Source organism: Conger conger, chromosome 5, assembly GCF_963514075.1.
Source record: "Conger conger chromosome 5, fConCon1.1, whole genome shotgun sequence".
NCBI lineage: Eukaryota > Metazoa > Chordata > Actinopteri > Anguilliformes > Congridae > Conger > Conger conger.
The window spans coordinates 32,861,006-32,873,319 of NC_083764.1; the positions used below are offsets into that span (position 1 = coordinate 32,861,006).

At 37.9% G+C, this 12,314-nt stretch overlaps 1 protein-coding gene across 1 annotated transcript in view; it reads left to right on the forward strand.

Moving 5' to 3' along the window:
• Positions 1 to 10,719, forward strand: part of LOC133128532 (serine/threonine-protein phosphatase 4 regulatory subunit 3-like) — a 62,421-nt gene extending 51,702 nt beyond the window's left edge. Inside the window, exons 12-15 of the mRNA XM_061242137.1 lie at positions 5,040 to 5,182; positions 7,045 to 7,235; positions 8,554 to 8,789; positions 9,911 to 10,719. Coding sequence (XP_061098121.1) covers positions 5,040 to 5,182; positions 7,045 to 7,235; positions 8,554 to 8,789; positions 9,911 to 10,030 — 690 coding nt within the window. The 3' untranslated portion in view covers positions 10,031 to 10,719. The remainder of the gene's footprint in view (positions 1 to 5,039; positions 5,183 to 7,044; positions 7,236 to 8,553; positions 8,790 to 9,910) is intronic.
• Positions 10,720 to 12,314: the final 1,595 nt, after the last annotated feature.

Sequence of the window (12,314 nt, forward strand, 5' to 3'; positions counted from 1 at the left end):
ACGGGTCAGGAGCTTCAGTTAATGTTCACATCGACCGAATTGAATTGAATTGCATTGTTGTAATATAATTCGAAATGTGTTATATAAAAGTTATTCAATAAATGTTGACATTATGACTTAATCATTTACTGAAATAAATATGATCAATACAGAGGAAAACTCTGTAAATAAATTAACATATATATATTTTTTGAAATCACACTACACGATTTTGGAAATAAATCGTTATAGGCTACATTGATCTTGGTTATGAATTATTTGATTGCTATTGAAGAAAAATAAATGGAAACCTGCAGCTGGCTGCTTTATGCTCCCATTTTTCCAGCGTAGATCTGCTGGCCGCTGCACAGGCTATGTTTTACAATTTTCTGGCACAAAGGAAAATGATAGCACATTCAGAAATCTCTATTTAATTAAACATGTTATTCAGTTAATTGCTTAACAAGAAACAGGTTGAGAGTAGGGCTGGATGAGTAATTCAGCTTCATCAATCCCCCAAAGCCCAACACACACACAGTATGACTTAAATACAGTTTTCAGTACACTGACCAGAAGGGGGAGGGGACATAAATAAAAAGACATGCAGCTGGCTGCTAACTTTTATCAGTATTTTGTCTTCACTTCCCTTGTTGGCCTTGCTGTAAGACCGGAATGTGCTAGCTACCCCCTTCTAGGAGAAGCAGAGACATTAAGGTGAAAGGCTGCCTGCCTGCTGGGAGAAAGACTCCTAGTAAAGACTTAATTCAGAAAGTGGTCTAATAGTAATAAGGAATATAATAAAAGGTTATTTTTAATCACGTGATTTTCTTTACGTTGACACAATCTGTCAATTAAGAATCAATTACAAAAATTACCATTTTACATTTTTCTGGTGGTAGAATACTGAGCGTACTTCAGAATTTCACTCTGGCAGTTAAACAAACAAGTTACATTACTAAGCAACAACAATGATTCTACGTTCTACACAACACATATTCTTTATGTTGACAGCAACAATTGTTAACAGTTGCTAGGCTAACAAAGAAATTGAGTGGCCTGAATATTACGGGAAAATGCTAGTTCATTTGTTTATGTTCCCACAAGAAAATGACGAAGTGAATAATGTCACAACCAATGATTATTTAAAAATTATTTATATTAAAGATATTCCTTAGTTAAAACACGCGCCTTTTAGTAGCAAACGTAGCAACACCCTACGATGTATTTCTTGCAGCATAGCTCACTAAGATTGCAGTTCTGCATGTTGCAACCATTAAACAGACATTTGAAAACTCATATGGAAGTCAGTTTACCAGCACCGGAACTGATCCCACCTCTGTTCACTGTTATGTTAATGTAACTCACGTGTCACTCAGTGTAGATAATGCTCGTGCCACCATTTAATCAGCATAACAGAAGCACACATTTTCTTATTTTGTTGACTGACAAGTTGTAGCGATGTTGGCTTGCATTTCACATGGTTAATCTTGAAAAGCTATCCAAGCTAGAGAACCACGAGCATAAGGTACAGTAACGTTAAAACAAACTTCTTCAGGTTGTCTTGAAAAGCCCTGTGCATTTTCATTGTCAGATGTAGTTCACACAAGCAGTTATGGGATTGGGATTTTGATCTGGAGCATGATGCACTATTTTAAAAACCTTTCGGTATGGTCTTTAAGATCGATATGCAAGCAGGACAGCGAATGATTTTGAATGTCTTGTTTGGTGACATTATATACTATTTGCGTGTATTGTATTTTTGAGAGAGCTTGTTTAATGTTAATTAACTGTATTTTCGACAGGGCTTGTTTAATGTTAATTGACGTTAACATTAAATGCTACCGTAGAACCCGAGTTATTAAGTATATTAATAAACCAATACTGCAATGTGATTCAAATTTCAACACTTTGTAACTTTGTAAGCCTAGTTTTAGACTAAATTTAATTGGAGATTATCCATAAAAAGATGTGTGGCAGTCCATTGATATATGAATAAATAAATGAAATAACCACTATCTTTTTGTGTGCCCATGATAATACTGCTTCTTCAATTGTCACGTGATGTCATATACAAAATATGTCTTCTACACTTCTGGTTTCTATATCTTCAATTAGCATAGGAAACATGATTAATTTCTACAGCATACTGTTGTTTAGGCTGTACCATTCTGGAGACTTGAGACTTGACTTGGACATTTGATGACATCTCTACTGCATGGCTATATACAGTATTTTTTTTTCAATTGCAATGTTCTATGGGAACCCTCGCATTATTTGTATCCAAGGAATATTCCATAATGTGATATGTGTACTTAATTCAAAAATGTAATTTTTAAATGGAAATCACGACTTTACAAGATTTCCATTTAAAATTACATTTTTGACTTTCACTTATGATTATCTGCATGTATACCTTCATATATCAGATAATGAAATATTAAGTGTTTATAGACACGTTTATACAGTTATACATTTTTAATCATGAAAAAACTGGTTTAAGGGTTAAAAGGTAATAGATTTTGACACTTTTGTGGGCTACAGATTGTTATCTCTAAAACTTTGGAACATTCATGGATATTTCCTTGTTTCATCCATTTTAAATTCTGCTTTAAATTCTGCAACAGTTTCCTATGTCTTGTCCAAACAGATGGACTTTAGGTTTCTGCAAAAAAAACACAGATGAACAGGGGTTTTGCAGCAAAAGGCAAACAAATGTGATAAAAAGATTATTACATATTCAGTGATGAATAACCTCTTCATTGCAATTAAAGTGAAATTAGTGAACCTAAACATACAAACCGAATAAAAAATAGCTAATTTAAAACAAAAGATGTCAGGTGGACTTAAAGCCTTTTTTTTTGGGAGGGGGGGGGGGGGGGGGGGGTTTGCATTTGAAGTCTTCAAATGATCTACTTGTGGGTCCACTTCTCCCCATCTGCCAAGCATTTGCCTAATTCACGTTTTCTCGATTTCCCCGTCTTCATCTCGTTTTTGCACTTCCTTTTTCTTTCTACAAACAAACAGAAGCTGAATTCACATAATTTTACACAAGAAGCCATATTCAAGATCTCAAAATTGGTCTTATGAGACCTACCTCCTATAAAAAATTAATAACAACGATGATATAGCTCATGAAAAATGCAATTTTGTTAATTTACGCATTAAATTAACCACCCACAACCTTGGATATGTTAAAAGATTCACAAAAAAAATTGATAGGTTTGGTTTCTATGGCAACTTCAAATCCCCTAATCTAGCCCCTAATAACCCTAGTTATTTTGGACTATTCTATTTTCTCATGTTTGATATACAATTGTGTTCAAGCAAATAGCAGTACAACATCAGTAACCTGATGGACCACTGTTATTAGTAGTAGTGATATTTCTGCATGGCAAATACTTGACTTGTAGATGTAGTCGTGTTAAAGAAAAACAAGAGACTGTCATGACATGCACGCTGCTAATTGACTCATTGAAAGGGGCTTGTTAAAAATAATAGCAGTGTGGAGTTTAATTACAGACTTCATTCATTCATTCTGTGAAAAAATAGGTGTCATTAATTGTCCTTTATTAAGGAAGAAGGGAAGCAAATGTTTCACACATTGTTATAAAATATATTTCCTTCTGAATTGCAACTTAAAATGGGCCATTCTAAACGTTGTTCGGAGGAACAACGTCATTTGATTTAAAAGTTTATTGGAGAGTGGAAAATATATAAAGAAGTGCAGAAGTGGATTTTCAGCTAAAATGATTGATAATGGCAACAAAAACCTGAAACAAGCGGAAGAAAACGAGCAACTACTGTTAAAACGGATCGAATAATAGTCAGAATGGCAAGGATTCAGCCATTCATCAGCTCCAGAAAGATCAAAGATGATCTGCAATTACCTGTAAGTGCTGTCACAGCTAAGCTATCAGCAAGAAGCCCCCTTAAAGCACCATTGTTGAAAAAAAGGGCATTGATTGGCCCAAAGAGAAATGGCGTTACATTCTATGGACTGATGAGAGTAAAATTGTTCTTTTCGGGTCTAGTGGTCATCGACAGTACGTCAGACGACCCCTGGGTACTGAATTCAAGCCACAGTACACTGTGAAGACAGTGAAGCATGGTGGCGCAAATGTTTTTCAAATACTTGAAGAGATTATGTTGCCGTATGCCGAAGAGGAAATTCCCCTGAAATGGGTGTTTCAATAAGACAACGACCCCAAACACACAAGTAAGCGAGCAACATCTTGGTTCCAGAAAAAAAGGATTGAGGTAATGGAGTGGCCAGCTCAATCCCTCGACCTCAACCCCATTGAAAACTTGTGGGGTGACATTAAAAATGCAGTTTCTGAAGCAAAACCCAAAACTTCACAGGAACTGTGGAATGTAGTTTGTTCATCCTGGGCTGAAATACCTGTTTCTAGGTGGCAGAAGTTGGTTGACTCGGTGCAACACAGATGCGCAGCAGTTATATAAAAACAATGGTTATGCAACTAAATATTAGTTCAGTAATTTAAATTGAAGTTAAATCTTTTTTTTTTTTTTTTACAGATTCATATATATATATATGTATATATATTCCTTTTCTTTGCTTCCTGTAAAAGAGTAACACAGACTTGATAAAATTTGCTAATGCTTTGATTTGGAATTGAATGTTTACTGTTTCCACTACATTTGAAATATTGAACTAAAAGCTAGAAAAAAATATTTGCACTTTATTCGCTATTTATTTGAACACAACTGTAACATTTATGAAGTTAGGGTTTCTGAGGCTGCCATAGAAGCGTTTGCCTAATTCATGTTTTCTCGATTCCCCCGCTTCACCTCCTTTTCTTGCTTCCTTTTTTGCCTCTCCCAATGGGTGGAGCTAGGAACATGAAAAGGAACATGGGAAAAATAGTGAAAAATAAGTGATTGGAAAGAGCCCCTGTGTGTGTGCCTAATTAACTATGGCATCTTCCTCCGATTGCCTTGCCTCCTTCCTGCAAACCCTACCACAAATGTATTTAAAACTAATTGATGGTAAATTTGAATGTATTTTTTATATATACATGTTGCATATTGTTTCTGTCCAGGAGGATGTGAAGTCTCTCACTTCCCATATAATTGAGAACTATTGGAAAGCACTTGAAGATGTGGTCTATGTGCAGACATTCAAAGGGCTGAAGCTGCGTTATGAGCAGCAGAGTGAGAGGCAAGACAACCCCAAACTGGACAGGTGAGTGTGGTGCAGCTTACCTGAGCAGTACACAGGGATTTTCTGAACAATTCAGAAAATCCAAATTCTTCCTCCAACACTTCCTCCAAATTCTGTATTCCTGGTCATATCAGTGGCATCACTGCAACATTAGTTGGAGAGCGGAGACCGGATCCTCCAGTGTCCTCGAGTCTTTTCCGCTGTGCACTATGTGCAGTTTCACTCATTTTATTTAAGATGAATATAACAGCAATTGGTCTGGTTCTGAATGTAAAACAAAAAAAAAGTTAAGCATAATTTTGATTATCCAGGATTTCCAATGTCCTCTTCAAGCATCCTATCAAGAGTTTGAACTCTTGGCCCCGAATTGAAGACTAAGCTTCCAGTGTTTCAGTTTGAGTGCTTACAATACAATTACAATTACAATATCTCTATGTGCTAATGAGAAATGTGCTCTGTCGCTTGTCACTGATTATTGCAACAAAAAAAATTAACCTTCTTATCACTTTTTGAAAATATTTTCCACAGTGCTTCAGTTATTTTTTTGCCTGATGTGTGGACGATTCTGGTTTTGGTTCTCTTCTAACTTGAAGTGTGGTGAATGTGTTGGTTTATTTTCTGTTCTAACCTGATGTGTGGTGAATATGTAATTTTGGGGCCATTCCGTGAAGTGCACCGCAGCATCTCTTCAATTTCTTTTATTTTTTTGTGGTGGTAGTCAAGGATGAGGAATAGAAATCCTAAAAATGTGAGCTTCATTCACTGCTTTGTTTTTGTGCTCGAAATGTAAAACATTTAGGGGGGCATTATTTAAAGTGTGCCTAGTTGCATGAAATCCCATTTTTAAATGGCTTTAACCCCTTATGGGCAAATGTGACCTGCACATCACATCTCCTTTAACAGATGGATGTGACGTCAGTGTTGTATTCGATCATATGACTGTTTTTCAAGACACATGACCGTTGAAATGTATTGTGATTCCTAGGCCATTCTATGGGTTTTCGATAGGGTGCCTTAGTCCATAATGGGATAATTCTGGAAGCAAACAGAAGCATGTAAAATTCAAATAATTCCAAGATGTCATATCTCAAAATGAAACCCATTTTTGTTTTCCATTTTATTGTCTGTGGAAGTCTTGAGAATGAGACAGTTAATTTTCGCATTGGGGCTTCAGGAAGACGCAACCATCCTCAACCTTGGATATGTTAGATTAAAAAAAAAAATTGTCATGGCATCTTGATAGGTTTGGTTTCTGTGGCAGCTTCAAAAACCCAAATCTAAACCACAGTTATTTGAACTATTCAATTTTCTCATGTTTGATAGTATATATACAATACAAATAAAATAATATATTCGAATTTGACTGATTTGAGTTGTACATGCTCCCAATATGCCCAATATGCCAAATATCATATATGTCAGTTTGTTTGTAGAATTATAGCCATTTAAAAATATATTTTTCATGAAACTAGGCACTTTGATGTCCACTTAAAGTTTAGAAGGCTTTAGCACAAAATGAAGCTGCATTTGAAGCTATATTTTCAGGATTTCCATTCCTCATCATTGCCTTAAAAATGGAAGAAATGCTGCCGTGCACATTTGAGTTGATACGGAACGGCCCTTTGGTTCTCTGCTAGCTTGATGTCAATTTGGAGGATTGTTTAGTTTTGCTTCTGCTCTTTCTTGATGTGTGGTGAATGTATCAGTTTAGTTTTGATTATGTCCTAGCCTGTTGTGTGGTGACATGACATGACAGATTAGTTTTGGTTTTGTTCTCGCCTGAGTGGTGAATGTGCTAGGTTAGTTTTGGTTCTCTTCTTGCTGATGTGTGGTAAACATGTCTGTTTAGGATGGTTTAGTTAAAATTTGTATTGTGTGTGCAGCACGCGCTCCACCATCCGGAACCATCGGTACCGCCGGGATGCACGCAAACTGGAGGACGAGGAGGAGATGTGGTTCAACACAGACAAGGATGACCTGGAAGATGGAGAAGCTGTGGTCCCACCTTCTGACAAGATGAAGAGTGAAGAAGACCTCATGGACCCCATCAGCAAGTTTATGGAGAGAAAGAAATGTGGGTGCTTAGAATTTTACCCTTCACCAGTGTTTCTCCCTTTTAAACTCATTTTCCTTGTGTTACTTACACAATCCTATATTTCCAACTGGAATTTTGGAATTCGTGGGATTAATATTATGGGTGGAAAGTATTTACTGTTCTTTTGTCTTTAAATAAGTAAATGTGCAATTAATATATTTTGGTTATTTGTCCTACCCAGCACACCACACAAGATTGGTTGAGTACCTTTTTGAAACCATATGATTATACACTCAGTGAACACCTTATTAGGTATTACTTATTTTTTAGACTTAAGTCTTTTGCTGCTGTAGTCTATCCAGTTAGTGGTTTGACGTGTTGTGTGTTCAGAGATGCTCTTCTGTATACCACTTGTAATGCATGGTTATTTGCATTACTGTTACCTTCCTGTCAGCTTCAACCTGTCTGGCCCTTCTCCTCTGACTCTTATTAACAACACATTTCTGCCTGCAGAACTGCTGCTCACTGGATGTTTTTTGCACCGTTCTCTGCAAACTGTAGGGACTAGTGTGAGAGAAATCCCAGGAGATCAGCAGTTTCTGAGATTCTCAAACCACCCTGTCTGGCACCAACAATCATTCCGCAGTCAGTCACTTGTATCACATTTGAATGTCTGAATCAGTTTTTATGTTTTTATGCGTTTAGTTGCTGCCACATGATTGGCTAATATTTGCATTAACAGCTGGTCTACAGGTCTACGTAATAAAGTGCTCATGGAGTGTATACATCGATCAGCCACAACATTAAAACTACCTGTTTAAACCAGTTGATTAAAAATGCTTTAAACTGTCAAAACTTTATATTCTATAAACACTTAATATTGAATTATGTGATATGTAATAATTGCATTGGAAAAAAAAATTGGAAATGTTGTAAACTCATTCGGGGGGGGGGGGTGGCATTGTTTTGTTATTTAACTATCTTGGTACGTAGTGGTGTTCATGATCTTCACGTCTATCTTTACAGGTGCTCCAGGACCTGTAGCATTTTTCATATCTAAAAAAAAAAATACAGACCACCTGCCATATTTCAAAATGCATGGGTTCTATTCCTACCTAAGTTTCACCATATGCAGTACCATGTAATTTCAATGGAGGGAAGAAGAGTAAAACTGATATGATCAGATCACATAGAACTGCCTCTTTGTGCTTTTGTTTTAAAATGTTCTGTTTACAGGGGTCATTTGTTTTTACCTAAATTATTAGCGTATTGGTGAGACTGGTGTCTTTTGTTTTGCTGTTGGGATTTCCTGGGAAAGCATTCATGACCTGTCTTCTTGTTGTCCCCTGATGCACAGTGAAAGACTGTGAGGATAAGGAAGTACTGGGGAAGTCAAACCTGTCTGGTCGCCAGAGCCCCAGTTTCAAACTGTCCTTCTCTAGCACCACCCTGTCCAGCCTCACCAGTCCCACCCCTTCCAGCAACCACCCAGAGTCACCTGGGTCGCCTGGATCTCCAGGCTCTGCAGAGTCCCCTGGCTCTCCTGGTTCTCGAGCCAATAATTCACCCCCTATGGCAGCTATCACAACCAAGGTACTCCAGAACTGTCTCCCTCATGTGGCTCTGCTTAAAGCTGTTCTGGGGCTTTGTGGCAACCTTAAATAATCCAGAATTAGTCAAATATGCAGCTCTTCCAATGCTTGTTCATTTATTTTTGCCATGCCATGCCTGCTTTAACCCCTTGGGTATCACCCCTTTTCTTGACACAAGCTTGAAAATGATATACCCATAATAAAGAGATTACTATTCTTGAATGCTTTTGACTACAGGCATAATCCTGGTATTTTATGAAAAGTAACCCTTTGGGTTGTGTTTTCCAAGAGTCAGAATTCCTTGGAACTCCTCCAAAGGAAGTCCTATATTTAGACATGGCATCGTAAAATAAATTATTTGGTATAAAATGTCAACCTTTTTTGGCATAAAATCTCAGGACTGTTTTTGCCAAAGCGCAGTCTCAGTGTACCTTTTAAAATGTTTTGTTACACAGGTGAAAAATGCTGCTGTGTTTTATGCAAGCCAAACATACTATAAACCATTGCAAATGTAATGAGCTTTTTAGTCGTCACTTCAATAACATGCCGGTTGTCGGTTCTTTGATATTGGTAATAATTAATTTTGACACGGATGGGGGTTACGCATTTTCTCTGCAACTACATTATCAATACTGGTTAAAGACCAGTCATATTTGGGTTCATCGTGTTCGACAGCCTATACAAAACGTAGCTAATAGCATTTCTAAGTATAAGTACTTTTGTTGAAGTTTACACCAGCAAAACAGACAACAATAATTCCTCCAGAGAAATGATATGTAAACAATGGACAATGGATGACGTTTCTCAGAGTTAGCACATTTTTAGAATGAGAAACTATTATGCATTTTGTCCGGTCGACCCGCTCGACCCGACTCATGAAAAGGACACTGACATTACCATATTTCTTGTAGTATCTTTCCAAAATGCAGAGAAGGTGAGGTCGCCCCACGCTTGTTTTACCACCCACATGTTACTAAATAAGGTTACTAAATGTTGTCGCAATGGCATCTTAAAATAGGTTATACAGATATAACCGTGAGTTAACGCTATCAATGGATTGAGAAAGAAGTAGTAAATCAATAAAAGCAGACAAATGCTTACTTGCATTTCTTGTTCCCTTAGGGCGGTTTGGTTGGGCTGGTGGACTACCCTGACGACGATGACGATGAAGAGGAGGAAGATGACATTGAGAATAAGGAGGAGAGCCCACCCTTGTCAAAGAAGTCCAAGGTGTGCTCCTAAAACAGGCCTTGGAACAGCCCCCCACCCAGCAGGAATGTGCCACAGGACTGAGGTCTCACAAAACCATCACATAAAGCAGTGGGGAGGAAGCACTAGTGTAATAACACAATATAATTGCAGTCCACATGTTTTTTTTATATCGTGATGGTGAGGTGTGGGAAGAAATGGAATCTGGGGGTCAAACCCATCTTGTGGAATTCTTTAGTTCAAAGTGCCAATCTGAGGAAGAAACAAAGAGTAAAGGAAGACATTTCACCATTTTCGAACACTGCAAAGAAACAAAATGGAAAGAAAAAGCTGAGGGGGAAAAATGGAACCGGACGCCTGTAACGTGCTGTAGGGTTCGGACCACACTCACTGCCCCCTACTCAGGGATGGACCACACAGCAACTCAAAAGAGCCTGTGAATCCAGAAACTCACCCTTCACCGATTCAACTTTCCCCCCTTTGTTTTCCTCCTCGTCCCCCTTATTTTTTACTTGGACCAGACTTAGTCAACTGGAAGAAGATCAAGGCGGTTTTCACTGATTTTGGAAATTTGTCACCCCTTCTTGATTAAAGATTGACTGGAATTCTAGATGCGATTTTGTCTTAATTTTATTTATCCTTTCATGAGTGTACACTTGGTGAAGTATATTTGAGACCATTCTGAAAATATATGATGATGTAATATAATTTTTACGACTGTGCTGGTACCTGCATTCATTTCATTCATTTTTCTTTCCTTTTTCTCTCTTGCACCTCAAGGTGATCCAGTTGTAATTAGGCTGCTAAAGAAATGCATCCAGTAGCAATACCATTTTGTGACCGAATATTTTATATTGAACTTTGAAGGGAAATGTCTAAATTCTCAACAATAAAACAGTGCGAAATGTCTCAGGCAGTAATTCTAAAGCATTTCACAGAATTTTGGAACACTGAAGAAGAATCCCACACACTCTTACATGCAGCACCATGGATTTAATTATGCTTTTTGGCTCTTAACTGCGGTTTCCTTTGTCTTCCAATGGGTTTATTGGCCAGTTCATGTCATAATCTAATGAATGCCCACATCTACGGTGGTTTTGTGTTTCATTTGGCGCATTTGCATATATTGTTTTGTTTGCACAACCACCACCATTTGACAAAAGTGAGCACATCCATAGTAGTCTGAAGCACTGGCAGGTTCCGACAGTAGGGGGGCAGCAGTGCCCTTTTTCATGAGTTGCTTGCGATATTATAGAGCTGAAAATACAGTATCACCGCATATAAACCACAACAAAACACATTGTGCTTGTTATGAAATGTATTTTAAATCCCTGAAGTTGATTGAGAAGTTGATTGAGAATCAGATTTTCCGGCCAGTTCGAAATGTGAAAATGGGGCTGGTTTCACGAAAGCGTTTCTTGAGATTTTTCACATGCAGATCACAATATTTTATCAAAACGCATTTCAGGAAAATGCATGCCTCACAAATCGCATATAAAACTGCAACGACTAAATTTTTTCCTGTCTTCTGATAGTTCTGAGATCCTGTAATCACACCCACCCTTTAGATACTTCTGGAGTTAATGAAATAATTTCACGATATTGATTTCCACAGCAGGAAATATTATGTTTATGCAACCTTCTTAACAGGTCAGTCACTAACAGGAGTATCTTGTTTCAAGTGTCCCCTTACAAAAATTTACTTCTGGAAAGTAAAAAAAGAAAGTTAACTTTAAATACCCAAGCTACTCTCTGGGATTTAGTTCAGGTCCATCACCTTTCTATGGCTTATCAGACAAAGCAATGAAATAAACACCTTCCATCCAGATAGAGTGACAATGTATTATGAATACGGATTTCATTCATTTTCCAGAGCCTCAACACAGGCGTTAATTGATAGTTTACAAATTCCAATCATCAAGGCACCGACTGAGAACAAACACTTTTGTGTAGAAGTAGGTAGGGTTCAACTCTGTAAACGGCCAACAAGTTGCATGTGATGCCAGTTACAGAATAGGCTGGGCTATTATCTACTGTGGTCAACCTGGGAGCACACACAGCCACATTCGGAGTAACTGATTTGTGTCACCGCTTCGTCACAGGTGACATTACCAGGGCTTAAAGTTCTGTCATGGTGCTGGATTGGCCTGTAGTGTAGTGGTTAAGGTACATGACTGGGACATGCAAGGTCGGTGGTTTGATCCCCGATGTAGTCACAATGAGATCCGCACAGCCGTTGGGCCCTTGAGCAAGGCCCTTAACCCTGCATTACACCAAGGGAGGATTGTCTCCTGCTTAGTCTAATCAACGGTATGTT